Source organism: Castor canadensis, chromosome 5 (assembly GCF_047511655.1).
Source record: "Castor canadensis chromosome 5, mCasCan1.hap1v2, whole genome shotgun sequence".
In the NCBI taxonomy this organism is placed as follows: Eukaryota; Metazoa; Chordata; class Mammalia; order Rodentia; family Castoridae; genus Castor; species Castor canadensis.
Window position 1 is genome coordinate 116,123,928 of NC_133390.1, and position 15,770 is coordinate 116,139,697.

The 15,770-nt window shown below is 36.5% G+C and overlaps 1 protein-coding gene across 28 annotated transcripts in view; it reads right to left on the reverse strand.

The window, feature by feature from the left end:
• Positions 1-15,770, reverse strand: part of Mbnl1 (muscleblind like splicing regulator 1) — a 185,781-nt gene that overhangs the window by 31,598 nt on the left and 138,413 nt on the right. For 23 of the 28 annotated variants that reach the window (XM_074073976.1, XM_074073967.1, XM_074073954.1 and 20 more), the window contains 2 exons: positions 5,859-6,029; positions 4,778-4,888 (listed from right to left, as the gene is read on the reverse strand). In XM_074073976.1, the coding sequence (XP_073930077.1) occupies positions 4,778-4,888; positions 5,859-5,927 (180 nt within the window). In that variant the 5' untranslated portion in view covers positions 5,928-6,029. The remainder of the gene's footprint in view (positions 1-4,777; positions 4,889-5,858; positions 6,030-15,770) is intronic. The other 5 variants (XM_074073960.1, XM_020180039.2, XM_074073972.1 and 2 more) reach the window with 1 other exon arrangement.

Consider the following 15,770-nt stretch of genomic DNA (forward strand, 5'->3'; position numbering starts at 1 on the left):
CTTTCTTTTCTGTTTTTTGGGGGAAGGACGAATGAATGGGAAAGGGATCTATTTAGTTCCTTGCTAAATTCCCAAAACACAGAACAATGCCTGGCACACAATAGACCTCAGTGAAAATTTGTTGAGGGAATGAATGAGTGAATGAGTAAATGAATTACAGCTTTGTGGGGGGTATTATTATATCCATTTTGCAAGTTAAAAGCTCATAAAGATTATGTGGCAACACTCACAAAGAAGTGAATGGAGACCTAAGGTTGTACACATGTGAGTCTAATTCCAAATGTTTTTCTGAAACAGTAATTCTCACTTTTAAAATCACCTGCAGAGAATGATGGAGGGGATAAATTCAACTGTGATATATTGTAAGAACTTTTGTAAATTTCACAATGTACCCCCAACACAACAATAATTTAAAAAAAGGAAAACGAAATACACACACACACAAATCACCTGGAGGACTTTTAACCTGTGAGTGCCTGGCCACTCCTCCTCATCAGAACCCAGGAAAAGGTGTCTGGTGGCATTGTACAGAAGTAGGTTTTCCTCTCTGGTTCTATGTAAGATCTCTAAGGAAATGTGAATAAGGGTTTTCCTACACATTAAATGCTATCTCTGACCAGTACACTGGTTTTATTTCTACTTCTGCTTTAAGAACCAGGACTCTTCCTCTTAAAGCTTCTGCACATACCACCAAGAATGCAGAGGCTTCTCCTTTGTGGGTCTGCAACCACTCCCCATCACAGTGTGATGCAGCATTACCCACAGCCACCTGTTTCATGTGTCTCTCCTCTGCTGTAACTTGACTACAGACCACAGAGGGCAATCTGTTGCCCTGTGCTTTGGACACAACCTACAACTGGCCTCTATGCAAGGCCTCTTCAATTGTTGCCTAGCACATATGGATTTGCACAGTAACTAGCAAATGCATGGAATATTTTCTAGATATATGAATGTTAAAAAGAGACAATTATATTTCCCTCTTTACTCCCAAATTTAATACTATCCTTTACCATAGCTATTTGAAATTTAATTTTTTTGCTTTGCAATTTTTGTATTAAACTTTCTAAGTTACACTAATGTAGTTATTATGCTGTAATGCTACAAATATCAGGTGGATTATTTATTTTAAAACACCATGGAACAGCTTTGTTTTATAAACATTTGCAAATCTTAAATTCTTTATAAAAACATATATAATGAATTGCATATAATCAGTATCACTTGAGGTTTATGGAAGAGAAATTTTTAAAGTGAGATTTTTCTGGATTTCGTGTGTGTGTGTGTGTGTGTGTGTGTGTGTGTGTATGTGTAGATCAAACTTGCAAGCAGTAAAAAATAAAGGCTTTTAAAAAATATTTATAGCACACATTCTAGGGGTATGAAACTGTTTCTGGGTACCCACAAGCAATTCAGAGCTATAACTAGTCTTAGCCCACAATTATTTTTGAGTATAAGGAGGACCAAAAGCTAATGGGAATTATCAAAAAATTCAGGTAAAAATTCTTTTTTTCTAAGAAGGTAGCATGTGACTGGAAAAATATAAGGTTGTGGTTACAAACTCTCCTCCTAGGTTAACTTGTGAATGGACAAATCAAAAAAGTGCTTGTTTTATTCTAGTTATACTTTACCCTTCAATCCAGCCTTCCTAAAACAGCAAACATTTAAATAAAGATGGCTCACTTTTAGGTCTACCAGTAGACAGGTGTCAGCCAAACATGGCTCAGTTCTTATAAACTCAGACCTGTTCTCAGGCTGCTTGAAGGTTTACAGCCTCCTCAATTGAAAGGGGCAGTAAGAACAGCAGGATGGCTGCATGACAACTCAGAGTGACTGATGAGGAAACACTTTTGCCAGAAATGCACCGGGATGAAGTGGCCTCACCTCCACCACAAGGAGGATAATCTAGAAAGTAAAACACTAAAAAACAATTGGGGAATTCTAAGTGCTCCTGGAAGTTTGACAAATGATGACAGGACAGCAAAGCTGAGGTGATAAAAGCAGTAAGAAAGCTCCTGAGACTACCTGAATTCAATAACTTCAAATCTCTATGCTGTGCATTTTAAATTCATGAAATGCATAGGGATTTCTGAACCAGTCATGTGTTTCAAGGTGGCCAGGCATGAGTCCCTGAAGGACAGCTGCTATAAGAAATTATGGACAGCCACTGCCAACCTTTGGAATCCAAGAAAAGGCAGCTGAGCCCATCGTTAAAGGAACTCCAGAGTTCATCGTCTAGTTTTCATAACCTCTGCATATGCAGACCTCTTTGAGGGCAAGGTAGAGTGCCTGAAATGAACAGAATTTCTAATGTACACCTTCCTGGGGAATGAAGACTTATAGCAGGTGCCTCCAGGTAAGCCCTTTGATGCAGTTTATGGTTGGTTAAATTGTGTGCTAATTTCTCATTAGAATACCTTGACCAGTATGTAGCAAAGTAATGACAGTAATAACAACAATAAAGTCACACAAAGGGAATCCAGAACTTTTTTGTTTAAATTTAGGAAATAAATGCTCTACTCATCAATATCTTCAAAGATCATATGATAAACAGACAAACATAATCTTTTTACATTTTATTCGAAGTTTATAAATGACAGTAGACCCAATGCTAATAATTCTGTAACATCAATTTTTAGGAAGTAGACATGCAAATAAATTCAATTACTTATTTTCAGTTACTTTTTCTCATCTTATGAAATGGGAATAATTATGATTATAAAACTGTTAGGACCTTATAGATATTTTAAAAATTTCAATCCATGTTGAAGACGGTGAGAGCCATCCAAAGACCCAGAGTTACAAGGTAGTCTGTCTCCAATATATGTTTCCACAGCATGAATACTAGAACCTGGACAGGTTGGGTTAAAATCTTGGCTTTGCTAACCACCAGCTGTGTAACCTGAGCAAATTAACCTATGTGAACCTCTGAGCCTTTGTCTCTAAACTTGAAATAGGGTTACTATTTCATAGGATAGTGAGAGAATCTAATATACAAAAGTGCTGAGTACAGTAAATTTCCTGAAAGCATTATATATTGGCTTGGTGTACTGCCTGGCAAACAAAGACTATGAAAGCAAGAAACTGGCATTTAAATTCCTCATTAACCAAGTTAGTCCAGTGTCATGTTCTGATCTTAAATTTATTGACCCAATGTCTTACAATTTGTGAGGAACTGAGAACCCAAATTGGGATGGTGTAATAAATATTTCTTGGTGCCAACAGTACTCTCACTGACTGCCTTTGAAATGGCCAGCGAGTATGTATCTATTGCTATGCCTCATTCTGTATTGCAGTCTCTATAACTGGGCTTGTGCTCTGGTTGCTATTTATGACTCCTATGGTCTTTGGGGAGGCAAACTATGAACCTCTGCCTGTTTTTCTGGTGTTTGGGAAACTCAATCCTTCATTTGTTCATTCATCAAGCAATCATAGATTTCCACATAATAGGCATAATTCTGGATGCTTTTAAATTTTCTTAGATTTTGCCACCCCACCTACTACCCCTCCCCATTCTTCCTAATAGGATTAGGTAAGAAACTATTTGGTTCTAGAGAACCATGACAAGCCTGTTTGTGAACTCCTGATACTCCTATTGTTATGGCTCTGCTTTGACACTGCTATTACCTGGCTGGGAATCAAGCTAGGACCCTGTCTTCAAACACCCCCATCTGTCCTAATGGACAGTCTCTTTCCCTGTTAGTCAGTCACCTGGCTGCTTCTAGCTCTGTTATAATCCCCAATTGGAGGTCCACATTAAAAGTCCCAGTGAGCAGCTGCTTATGACCATCCCATTTATTTCTGAATCTCCATGTCATTATCCTCATCAAAACAGGGCTGACTACAAAAAGGATCAGAAAGTCTCAGGTGGGTTTTGAAGGCAAATCTCCTGGATAAAGCCTTCTCTACAATCCCAAATGCTTTAAAATTGAGTAGGTAAAATTATATCTATACTTATTATAACAATGTCACTCTGAATAGAGTATATTTTTAGACTATGATCTCAGAATCCCTTTAGCAGAAAGGTAATTCTACTAGTCATATCTCCAAAAATTAACATAAAGCCTCAATGTGCTAAAAACTAAAATAATAATAATAATAATAATAACTTTGTCTAAACAATTTTCTTTTAAAAGCATCAGAAAATAGAGCTAGTGCTCTGTTGGTTTCAGAAATCTGTGATTTAGTGAGTGTATAAATAAGACATTTGTTAGAGCATTTCAAAGAGCATGAATATCATTCATTTATAGTTTGTCCCAGAGCTGTGCATATGACAACCCTGGAACAGCCTTGAGAGTCACACTTGAGGATGAGGTCAGGAGATGGGCTGAGGCTTCACACACACTAACTCAACGCCATGACCAGTACTATTCTCTTCAATCCCAGAACCACACTTATTGATCCACAATTGCTCTGGGTTACAGAGAGGGCACAGCCTAGCAGTAAGTATGCTTTAAATGTGTAAGTGGAACAAAGTAGCTCACATCAAGGAGAGAGTTTATATGAACTAAGGTAGTAGCTACCCCAGGTCTTTGAAACTGTATGTGAGGGCCAAGTGCAAGAGACTTTTGGAGCTCTATTTTCTGTTAGAAAGAATGACTGTTACTAAAGTTTTTTAACCAAATGGGAAACTTTATGCTATCCCAACAGACATGTAAAAGTTAGTGGAAGCCATAAAAATAAATTTTAAGAGTAACATTTTTAACTGAGCCCCCAATAATGGAATAAAATAAAAGTTCAGGTTAAAGCAGACATAGAATTAATTGTAATATTCTCTCACCTCAACTGTACAGTATTGATAATTGGTATCACTGCCGATGTAACATGGTGCTCCCTCCCACCTCGAAATGCAATCCCCCCCTCTTTTTTGGAATGACTGTTGCATAAAGTTCTAAGAGAAAATAATAATTGCATTGAGTTCAGTTGTTAAAATATATGAGGAAAAAAATTAGCATACATGTTCAATTAGCATACAGGAAAAATGTGGATCTTCATATTCCCGTAACTGCACAATGTTGCATAAAAGTTAGTGGCAAATTATTCACAGATATATTCTGATCACTGCAACATTTATCATGTATTTAAATTTGAATATACAATTACTACATCACAAAATAAAACAACTTTTTCAAACTAATATTAATTATGATAAAAAGAATATTGTTAAAGTCATTTATCACATGGACATAAAAATTCAATGTGTATTCATAAGCAAGAGTTACCCCGCACACTGTGAGGTAAACATTACACATCTGTACCCTGTCAGAGCTTATCAGATGTAGCTTTCTGTAAAAGCCTGTGGAGCTTCTACCTTCTGGATAGTTCTCCTCCAATGAGACTTCTAAGACTTCATTGTAAGTACTGATTAACCATTACCAGAAGCTGCTCGGCATTTGTGACTATAAAATAATTTCAAAATTTCACAAAATCTCCTTTGCGAGATTTCCTCCCTCTTTAAGGAGGGAGGAAAGGGAGAAATGTTCTCAAAATTAAAGACCATATATGCCGGTTTTAAAAAGTTAATATTAACTTTAAAGGTAGCCTAAAATGCATATTAACTACACTAATTAGTTTGACAATCATTTTAACAAAAACCATGTTAAGAATGGCAAGTGACAGGATTTATTTTGAAGAGAATTTTAGGGAAAGAAATGTGATAATGCAAATTTGCCAGAATGGTTTAGCTAGAGGTAAGTCACTTCACAGTGTAAAATTATTCCGTGGTTTGACTGATCATTATTTTATTCTAGAAAGAGAAAGACAGCTGGCACTGTTAGCTATGTTCACTGGCCCAGTACAGTCATTACCACGGCCCTGCCACTGAGCAGCTGGGGTTACAAATGCAGTGAGAAGAGACTCACCACGGGCTGCAATGGGGCACCGGGCACCATGGCGCTGGCCAGCTGCATTTGCTGGGCCAGCATGGCCATATTCTTCTGCTGGATCAGGTTATTGCGCCCATTGATCTCCAACTGCGTTTTTAAGTGCGGGGGTGGATGAAGATATTTGCAGTTCTCCCTGGAGCAACGACCCTAAACAGACAAAAGCAGCAAATATCATCTTTAAAAAGGATATAAAATTGTAATACAAATCATCCACTTAAATCTATCAAATCTATCACAGGCTTTTCAGAGTATTCTTCATTTTCTCAGACATTTAGAATAAGTAATATACTCATATGAATGCGTTATCAAAATGAAGGAGAAAACATTTGAAAACATTTAAAAGATTAAAGTACTTACTTTAGCAATCTTAGCATTAATATTTCTATTTTCAGGGTTAAAAACACTGAATATTAAATAAAGAATGTTAGGCTCCTACACAATATTTTCCTGGTTAACTTCAATGAATTCAAAAGACTCAGAAAGTTTTATCGCCTGTTTTTACATGTATTGAGATCTTAAGAAATGAGTTTCAAGACTCAAGGCACATTGTATCTTTAGTAAAACACCTTTTCAAGTACCTTATAACAGATAAAATTAAAATTGCTACTAAGTTCTGTAAACCCATTCACTCAGGAGGCTGAAATGAAAACTCCCATGTGTTCCCACTGTATACAGAGATTGTAAGTACAATGAAATACTGGTAAATATGGAGCCTTTAACCTTTCAAAGGTAAATCTACTCTCTACCACCCAAAAAAATTAAAAAATAATCAGAAATGGACATATGTACCCTCTCAGTAATTAACAATGTAAAATGAAGAAAAAAAATTAATTGGTGTAAGGTAAAAAATTTGAATATACCTTCCTTGTGGAATGATTCTTTTCATCAATGCACATATCTTAAAGTCTGGCATATGCAATATTGAGTAAAAGACTCTACTTGTATTATTTCAAATCATATTGACAGTAACAGAACTCATTAACAATGCCTTTCATTATTAAACCTAATCAGAACAATTTGCAAGGGTAGAAGAAAGACTGTCAACAACTCACCTTCCTTAGCTTTCTTTTTGTTTTTTAACAGAAAAACCAATTTAGCTTAATTTGTCTTTGTACTATAAACTGACTCAGAAAACTGATGATTATGTTTGTGATAAAATCTGTCACAATTCTACTTTGAATGCTCTATTTTGGCTCTTTTATGTTAATATTTTTAGGAATAAGTCTGTACCCTGGCCTAATATCATAGGAGATTGCCTGTTGTTTTGAAAAGTTTTGTGTAATACTTGAAAACAGGAGGCAGGAAAGGTGGTTGGGAGCAGGATCTTATGGGTCTCAAGACCTAAGATAGATGCATACCTCTCTCCCTCATCAGCTGCCTGCGCAGATGGCACAGAACATTAACTTCTTTAAGTCTCAGGCTTTGTCTAGTTCAACACTGCTGTAAAACCTACATCATGGGCTGGTAGCATGGATCAAGTCGTAGAGCACATACCTAGCAAGCGCGAACCCTGAGTTCAAACCCCAGCACCACCAAAAAAAAGGAAAACAAAAAACCTGCATCACTCCTATGACAATCTAAATTGCATATCAAACCAAAGGGAAAAAAACACTGACATGAAGGAAATATCTAAAATATCAATTAATTATGGCTATTAATATAAGCACACAATTCCATCAACATTATATATATCTATATATTCCATATAAAATCACCATGCTTGACATATGTCAAGATCACAGGAACATTATTAGCTTAAAGACATCTCAGTACAAAACAAAAACAATTCAGAATAACAACATAAATCACAAAGTATGGCTGGCCAAAATAAGTAAGTCAGTAATGACACATGAGCTGAGTTCAGGGCTATCTAATGGAAGTTTCCTAGAGAAAGCCTGTCACTTCAGTATAAAGGACTACGTGGCTCTTAAGAGAAATTCTGGTTCTCAATATCTCCACATCCTGTTTCTTCCTAAAACTGGATTTATTTAAATGCAGATAAGCAGGGATGTATACAGCTAGAGGATTCAGTTAGTGTCAATTCACTTGGATCAAACAAAAAAAAAAAAGAAAGGGAGCTTATGTATTTACTATTTATTCTGTGTCAGTGCATCTTGAAGGGTTTAATAGAGTTTTCTGAATTTACTACCATCTACTCAGGAAAAAAGTGCCATTCTGCCACATTTCTTATCTTATATTTCTATGCCCAGCCTGATTTCACCAAATTGGGCCCTCACTCTCAAAAAGCTGTGTTCCCAAGAATCAGCTCATTTTGTGGAAAAGCACACAGACTACCAAGCCTCTCCTCCAGGGTCTGTAGCCATAGGTCTGCTGTCCATGGATTTGCATTTTAATCAGCATTTCAGGAGACTGTGGCATAGCAGAAAAACATCTGTGCAAAGGCACATGCATCTGCATGAACATGGCATGCAGAAAAAACAGACTAAATTTTCCAAGTGATATGAGATAAATTTTGCTCCTTAGGAAGTTCAAAACTTGTTTAGTGTTGACTCTACTGGTGAGTAATTGTGATTTCACAAGTCAAAAAGTGAAGAATAAGTTCAAATAAGCATCCTGAAGAAATCTAGCAGCAGCAGACTTCCCTTTGAGAAAAGGTAACTATGACATTGTACTTCACCAGCTTCAACTATCTCCGAGTTCCCAGCACCACACCTCAGTAAGCCTGGGCAGAAATGAACAGATGGATATTTATTCTAACTCTATTCTGGTTACAATGAAGATAACAGAATAATAACTGAATTTAATACCAAGTTATACTGACCTCATGATGCCTTTATTCATAGGCCAACAATTTAAATATATGATAAAGCTTGCCACAATAAAAGAAGACAAGGTAACAGACGGCTGCAAGTGTGACCAGGGAAGAAAGGAAATTTGTGTGCACATTTACTGTATTTGGCATCCTGAAATTTGTACAATGAAATTATATTCCAAAAGCCAGAAAACAAATTCAGTCAGTACCTAGACCTCACATAGCTGGATTTTTTATATAGAAGCTACTACTTCAACTCATCTAGAAATTTATCCTTAATTGGGCTGCTAGGATTAATACAAAAAAAACCATAAAGGGATGTTTTTACTCAGTTTTTTTGGGCATACAAGTTGTACCTATTGCCACAGTTATACAAAGTTTGGTTCAAATAGCAACTTTGTTACTCATTAGCTGTGTGGCCCATGGAAGTTAGTAAAATTCTCTGTGTGGCCATATTTATTCTGCAGGGCAATAACAAGAGCATCTCTATCATTGTGATATATGAAGTGGAGCAAAAGCATTGGTCAAAAACTGACATAGCAAAACCCAGAGACAAGGCATGTCACCCTCAATAGTGTGACAGAGGCCTGCTGCTTACCCCTCATTCTGTGTTTGCCACATCACCAAGGAAAAATACCACTCTACCTCACTGCTTACACCACTGTCCTCTGACCCCTGCATTTGCTGCCTGCTGAGATCTTGCTTTCAGAGCTGTCCAGTTGACAAGCAGACCACTCTATAAAATCTATATTCAATACTCCTTAGACTCCATTCAAGAAAACTTTGATAGGATTAGCTCAACACTATGGCAAAGGTATCATGCATTACAAATACTATACATCTTAAGACAAAAGAAGCAAAATAAAATACTGGTCCATGCTAAGTTCACTTGTTTCAATTTATTTAGTTAGTTATATTGAGGTTGAACTCAGAGTCTCAAACTTTTACCAGGCAGGTACTCATTTCTTGAGTACTGCACCCAGACCTTTCCTTGCTTTAGATATTTCTCAGTTTAGGTCTCACATTTTTGTTGTAGGGCTGTCTTCAGACCATGATCCTCCTGCCTACACCCTCTGTATAGCTGGGATCACAGATATACACCCCAATGACTGGCTTGTTTGTTGAGATGGGGTGTTCCTAATTTTTTGCCTGGACTGGCCTCCAACCATGATTCTTCCTGATCTATGCTTCCCAAATAGCTGGGATTGTAGCTGTGAGCCACCATGTCCAGATAATTCATTTGCTTTCTAATATTTTCTGTACCTCTAAAATAAAAGTAACCTGCCTAAAAAAGGTAACAGTTTCCCCTTCTAGCTATGAAAGGCTGTATGAAACCAATTAACACTGATGAGAAGATGAAGTCCTCAGTTTTTGAAGTTAAAAGCTGTTCAACTGAGAATTTAAGGATTTTTCCCATTGACCTTTCAAATTGCAACAAATTTTGTGGCTATTTCAAGGGGTGATACACATTTAGACCAACTGATCTTCAAATCAAATGTCTGGTTCATTTTCAATAAAGTATATTTTAAAATAATTGCCTATATGTACATGTATGGTACATTTACATAAAAACTTCATTTATGAGCTGTATCAGATATAAATTATAGAATATAGGAAATTTAGTCAATGAACAGCAAGCTAGAGTAAGGATGAAACAAAATGGACATTTAGAGATCCGAAAAAGCTATTTCCTAGCTATTTTAATGTTTAAGAACTAGCTAATGATTTTAAATAAAACATATTTAGAAGTTGGGTGAATTGAATAAAACCATCAAAATTGTACCTGAAACCCCAAAAAACTAATTTTTTATTTTTAATTTACTTCCTCCAACTAAAATAAAGGGAAACTTGTGATTTATGAAGCCAGACTCTAAAGAGACTTGCTGCTATGCTGTCAAAGGTATGTCATGCTGGTAATTCAAAAAAATTATAAGGGTACCAGCTTATAGGGTTTTTTTTCAGCTTTCTTTGGCAATATTAGATTTTCAGTAAGGCTGTTCAGACTAGAACCACTGATTTCAATTATTAAAACAAAGCCAAGATTTCCTTTGGGACAGATGAGATACACAAATGTTTGTGAAAGAGTTTCTGGAGATATTCATTACTCAGATTTTAACCAAAAACTATGGCTAGGGAATGTGGTAGCTTCCTATTGAAAATCCTTAACTACTCTTTTTCCAGCTGATACAAATTTTGATAAAAATAATTAATAACAACATCAGCCATCAATCTGTGTTATTCCTCACTTTCAAAAGTGTTTTCTTAACGCTCTCCCATACCATTTAAGATACTGATTCTACTGCTATTCCACAATGCATTATACATAATAACATCCTGTTAACATATGTAGTATTTATTGTTCAGTTATCATACACAGTGGTGGATATACATAAGGTGATTTACTTCAAGAAAAAAATTAAGCGGAGCATGCTAGCTCACACCTGTAATCCTAGTTGGAGGGAGAGATAAGAAGATCAGTGCCCAAGGCCAGCCCAGGCAAAAAGTTCATGAGACCTCATCCAAGCAATAAAAGCTCAGTGTGGTGGTGCACCCCTGTCATCCCAGCTATGCAGGAAGCACAAATAGGAGGATCAGGGTCCAGGTGAGCTAGGTATAAAAGTGAGACCCTATTAGAAAATAACAAAAAGAAAAAGCTCTGGCAGAGTGGTTCATGTGGTAAAACTCCTGCCTAGCAAGCACAAGATCCTCAGTTCAACCCCAATACACGCACACACACATAAAAGATATTTTACCCATATACAAACATCCAAACACTCATATCGACAACAATGCACTTTGTGTTCGTTTAGATGGATATGAGTTCAGTCAACTCTGGGATCAGCTTACTGGCTTTTGCAAGTGTTACTGGAAATAAATCAATGCATCTAACAAAGAGTACACTGTGGTTCTAAAATGTGTATTTCCTTACAACTCGTTTATTCCCGTAAAGGACTTGTGTCAGCTTAAATTAGCACACATATCCTGAGAAGACATTCAGCACTACTGGCATTTGGGCCATCCATGCTTCTGTTACGGACGATGTCCTGTGCTGTGCAGGATGTCAGCAGCACCCCGGCCTCTAAGCCCTTGACGCCCACAGCATTCCCACTCCCGGTTGTGGGCAGGCCGTGGGAGCTGTTGGAATCACTCCTAGTTGACAGCCAACCATTGCTTTATCGCTAATGGAATTTAATGGGAGCTATATTACTGTAATAAAACACCATAGACTGGGTTATTTAAACCATTAGAAACTAATTTTCTCACAGTTTTAGAGGCTAGAAATTCTAAGACCCAGATTCTGCCAAATTAAGCCAGGCATTATGATACACATCTATGATACTAACACTCTGGAGGCTGAGGCAGGAAGATATTGAGTTCAAGGCCAGCCTGGGCTCTACAGCAAGTTCAAGGTTACCCTGGGTTGCACAGTGAAACCCTGTCTCAAAGAAGGAGGAAGAATTCGGTTTTGATTAGAACTTTCTTTATGGATACTCTTGCATTATGTCCTCCCATATCCTTCCTTCAGTGTGTGAAGAAAAAGAGAGGGGGGCAGAGAGTGTGTGCACATGCTTTCTGGTGTCTGTTCTAGTAAAGAAGGGCACCAACCCTATCAGATCAGGGCTCCATCATTATGACCTCATTTAATCTTAGTTATTTCTTTACAGGCCCCATCTCCAAATATAATCTAGGGGTTAGAGTTCCTACATACCAATTTTGCAGACACACATTTAATTCATAACAGAAATTCACAAAATAAAAAATAACTGACAATCTTGTTTTAAAGGAAAATACTATCTTAACACCCAGGTGTGGAGTGTTAGAGCTGGACAGTTCTGGGTCTCAGATATCACAAAATAAGACTTTCATTCTTTTTTTTTTTTTTTTTTCTTAAGACTTTCATTCTTGATACAACTTCTTCCTTCAGAGTATTTCTTAGGTCACACTGACATTTTACAAATACAGTATCATTCAGCCAGTCTTTTCAGTGGATATGTAGGGCTCTGAATGCAGTTTATATTGTGTAAGCTTAAATATATTTTTATATCTAAAAAGTGAATTCAAAGTCAGTTATTATAAATGTTTCAGCTTCCTTTTGAAAGGAAAATAATTAAGAAAACCAGTGTTTTGGGCTGGGGTTACAGCTCAGTGTACAGCATGTGCCTAGCTCCCGAGTTTGATTCCCAGCACTGAAGAACCCTTAACATTTTTGAGCACCACCACAAGAACTTGAAGCTAAATATATCTGTATTGTGTAAATTCAAAACAGTTACAAAGTACATTTTCTAATGTTTTTTCTATCTCTGAAATCCTGTGAAAATAATTCCTCTAAGAAAACATCAATCTAACTACTTTTTAATCGGGAATGACTCCATTATATCAATTGTATTGAAACATTAGTTAATAAATATATGCTTTAATCCTTAAAAAATAGCTGACAATCTTAAATTATCTGTATGTAGCTTTAAATATTTTCACACTTTTAAATGCTAGGATCTTTTATTCTGGAAATTTCCTCCAATATAAGATAATAGATTTGTACTACAAAACCTGAATGAAAAGGAGTAGGTGGTTGGCCATTCACTCTTCAATTTTATCAACTTCTAATAGCTGCAACTTTTGGAAACTTCTAGTGAATGAACACATGGAGTGGGCTGAGTTTCAGTTTTTGTTTGCTTTTCCTGCATTTACAATGAAAACAAAGATTATGGCATATTAAAGTGTAAAGAGCTGGATTTTGAAATCCTATCAATAGCTTCTTTACTTGATAACTGGCAGAGTGAGTTCTGGATTTTTTTTTTTTTTTTTTTTTTTTTTTTTTGGCGACAGGGTCTTGCTATGTAGCCCAAGCTGGCCTGGAACTTGTGATCCTCCTATCTCTGCCTCAGGAGAGCTAGGATTACAAGCATGCACCATCACACCAGGCTTTAACTATTGTTCTATAAGGAAAAGTAAGTTTTTTTAGCTTGTATTTCCCTACAGAAAGTCTTTATGGTATAACTACAAGTTTGATATTTACAAAGGTAATTTATATTGGCAGAGAACCCAAAAGGTAAAAGATTTCTGATTACCAATCAGAATTCTGGTAGACCTACGGTACAATGCTGCTAATTAACTCAAGGAGATGCACAGATATGCTCACGTACACAGCTATGCATGAATTCACCCCATGTGCACCCTTACTTCTAAGAACAAAAGGTACATGTTCTTGTGTTGCAAATTCAAGAAACCTAGGACAATATGGCTTAAATTTTATATTTCATGTTTTATTTAGAAAAATATCTAAGAACTTTTAGAGTGCTACAGAATAAGGCCTAAGAGGACACCAAACTATAATTTGGAGAAAATTGCTAAAGCATTCTCTTTTTTTCTTAAAAAATTTCCATGGAGATTTCACTGTTCTGATGCCACTGTTTTCTTTTACAAATGGCATACTATGTCACACAGTGAGTATGTGGCATGCATACTGTTAAGAAGTAAACACTGTATATCATACTTCAACGGTATGGCATAATATATAATAAACATAAAATGCTTAAATATTAACAAAAATTTTTCTATTCATTTCTAGTCCCAAATATTCTCAACTCTTTAATCTCCTTAAATAAGTGAGATTTTTATTACAGGATTTCCTACTTTTAATAGCATAGCAGCCTTGTATTTATTCCATAGATTTAACATCTGAAAATGCAAGAGATTGTTCATTAATGCAAGTACAACTTCTGTTTTATCTTTCAGGGGACACCAAGAACAAACGCTTATAGCATCACCAAAGAAAATAAAACAAAGAATCAATTCACCTCTTTTTTGCCAGACAAGTGATCACTACTACTATTCTAAGGTTAACATGAAGTAAATACAGTTATCCTAATCAGTACTTAAAGCTTTAGTTTCTAGATGTAAATTGTGATTTCTCTATCCAATCAACATAATGCACATGTTTGGAGCTCAATTCAACCTCCAGTGCTGAGAAAATTTTCTACTCCAACTGAGAAAGAAAAAGAGGCAGAAATTTATGAATGTATTTTCACGGAAGTAGTCCCAATTTCTTACAATTAGTTCACCACAGTTATTTCCAAACATCCACAGATGCCCAAATAAAATACAACATAAAGCTAATTTAGATTTTTCCCTTTCCAGGTCCCATAAAAAGTTCCTATTCATACACACACATTTACACCTATATAGACACACACTGTGGCTTAATTACTGATACTACATTCTCTCTCTCTCACACACACACACACATACACTCACACAACTCTCATATGGCCTATTGAGTTTTTAAATGAGCCTATTGTCATCTAGTCATCTATCATGGTCTGAAAGAATGTAAAAGAGTGTAACCAGTCTCATTTATTACACACTAAACTCTTTTCCATCAGTATCTAATCTGATCTCAAAGAGGAGATTACAGGTTGGATTTTCTAGTTATTAAAAGAGCCCTTTCCAGAATGCAATGCACTATTTTGTAGAACATTTCTAAGGTTTGATGGCAAAGAGTTTTAGATATTAAAACCAACAGTGCCATTTATAACACCCCAAAATATCCTCACTGCTGACATGATCTCAAGGCACTCTAACTCAAACACAGGGATACTGTGACCTTTTTTTCCCAGCGAACTTAGAGCTTTAATTTCACAACTCCCATTAATCACCCTGGAAATGTCGTAACTGAAACTCTACACCTCTACGTAAGTATTATGTAATGCGTGGGAGCTGGGGGAGCTGCCACTGAGGAGGGGGAGAGAGTAAAAAAGGCAGTAAATCACACACACATTCTTGTGGCAAAAATACTGCTTCTTTCTGCTGCAGATTTAGTCTGTGAGAGACCACATATACACAGATTGTGATGGCAGTAGTTATGTCAGCACACAATTTCAGCTGACAGTCATCTGAAGAAATCCTAACCTCCTCAGCAACAACCCGAAAAGATCTTCTATGTAGAGGCTTGTGATGGGACTCTGGAAGGAACAGTCTCACTGTTTTCTTACACCCATCGTCTCCCCTCTATTCCATAGAATCCCCAAAACTAAAAGTAGACAAATGACACTGAGGGTAATGCTAGAAGAGCTTAACTGGACCTAGCTTCTGCCCTTCTTCCAATCTTCTTGGGC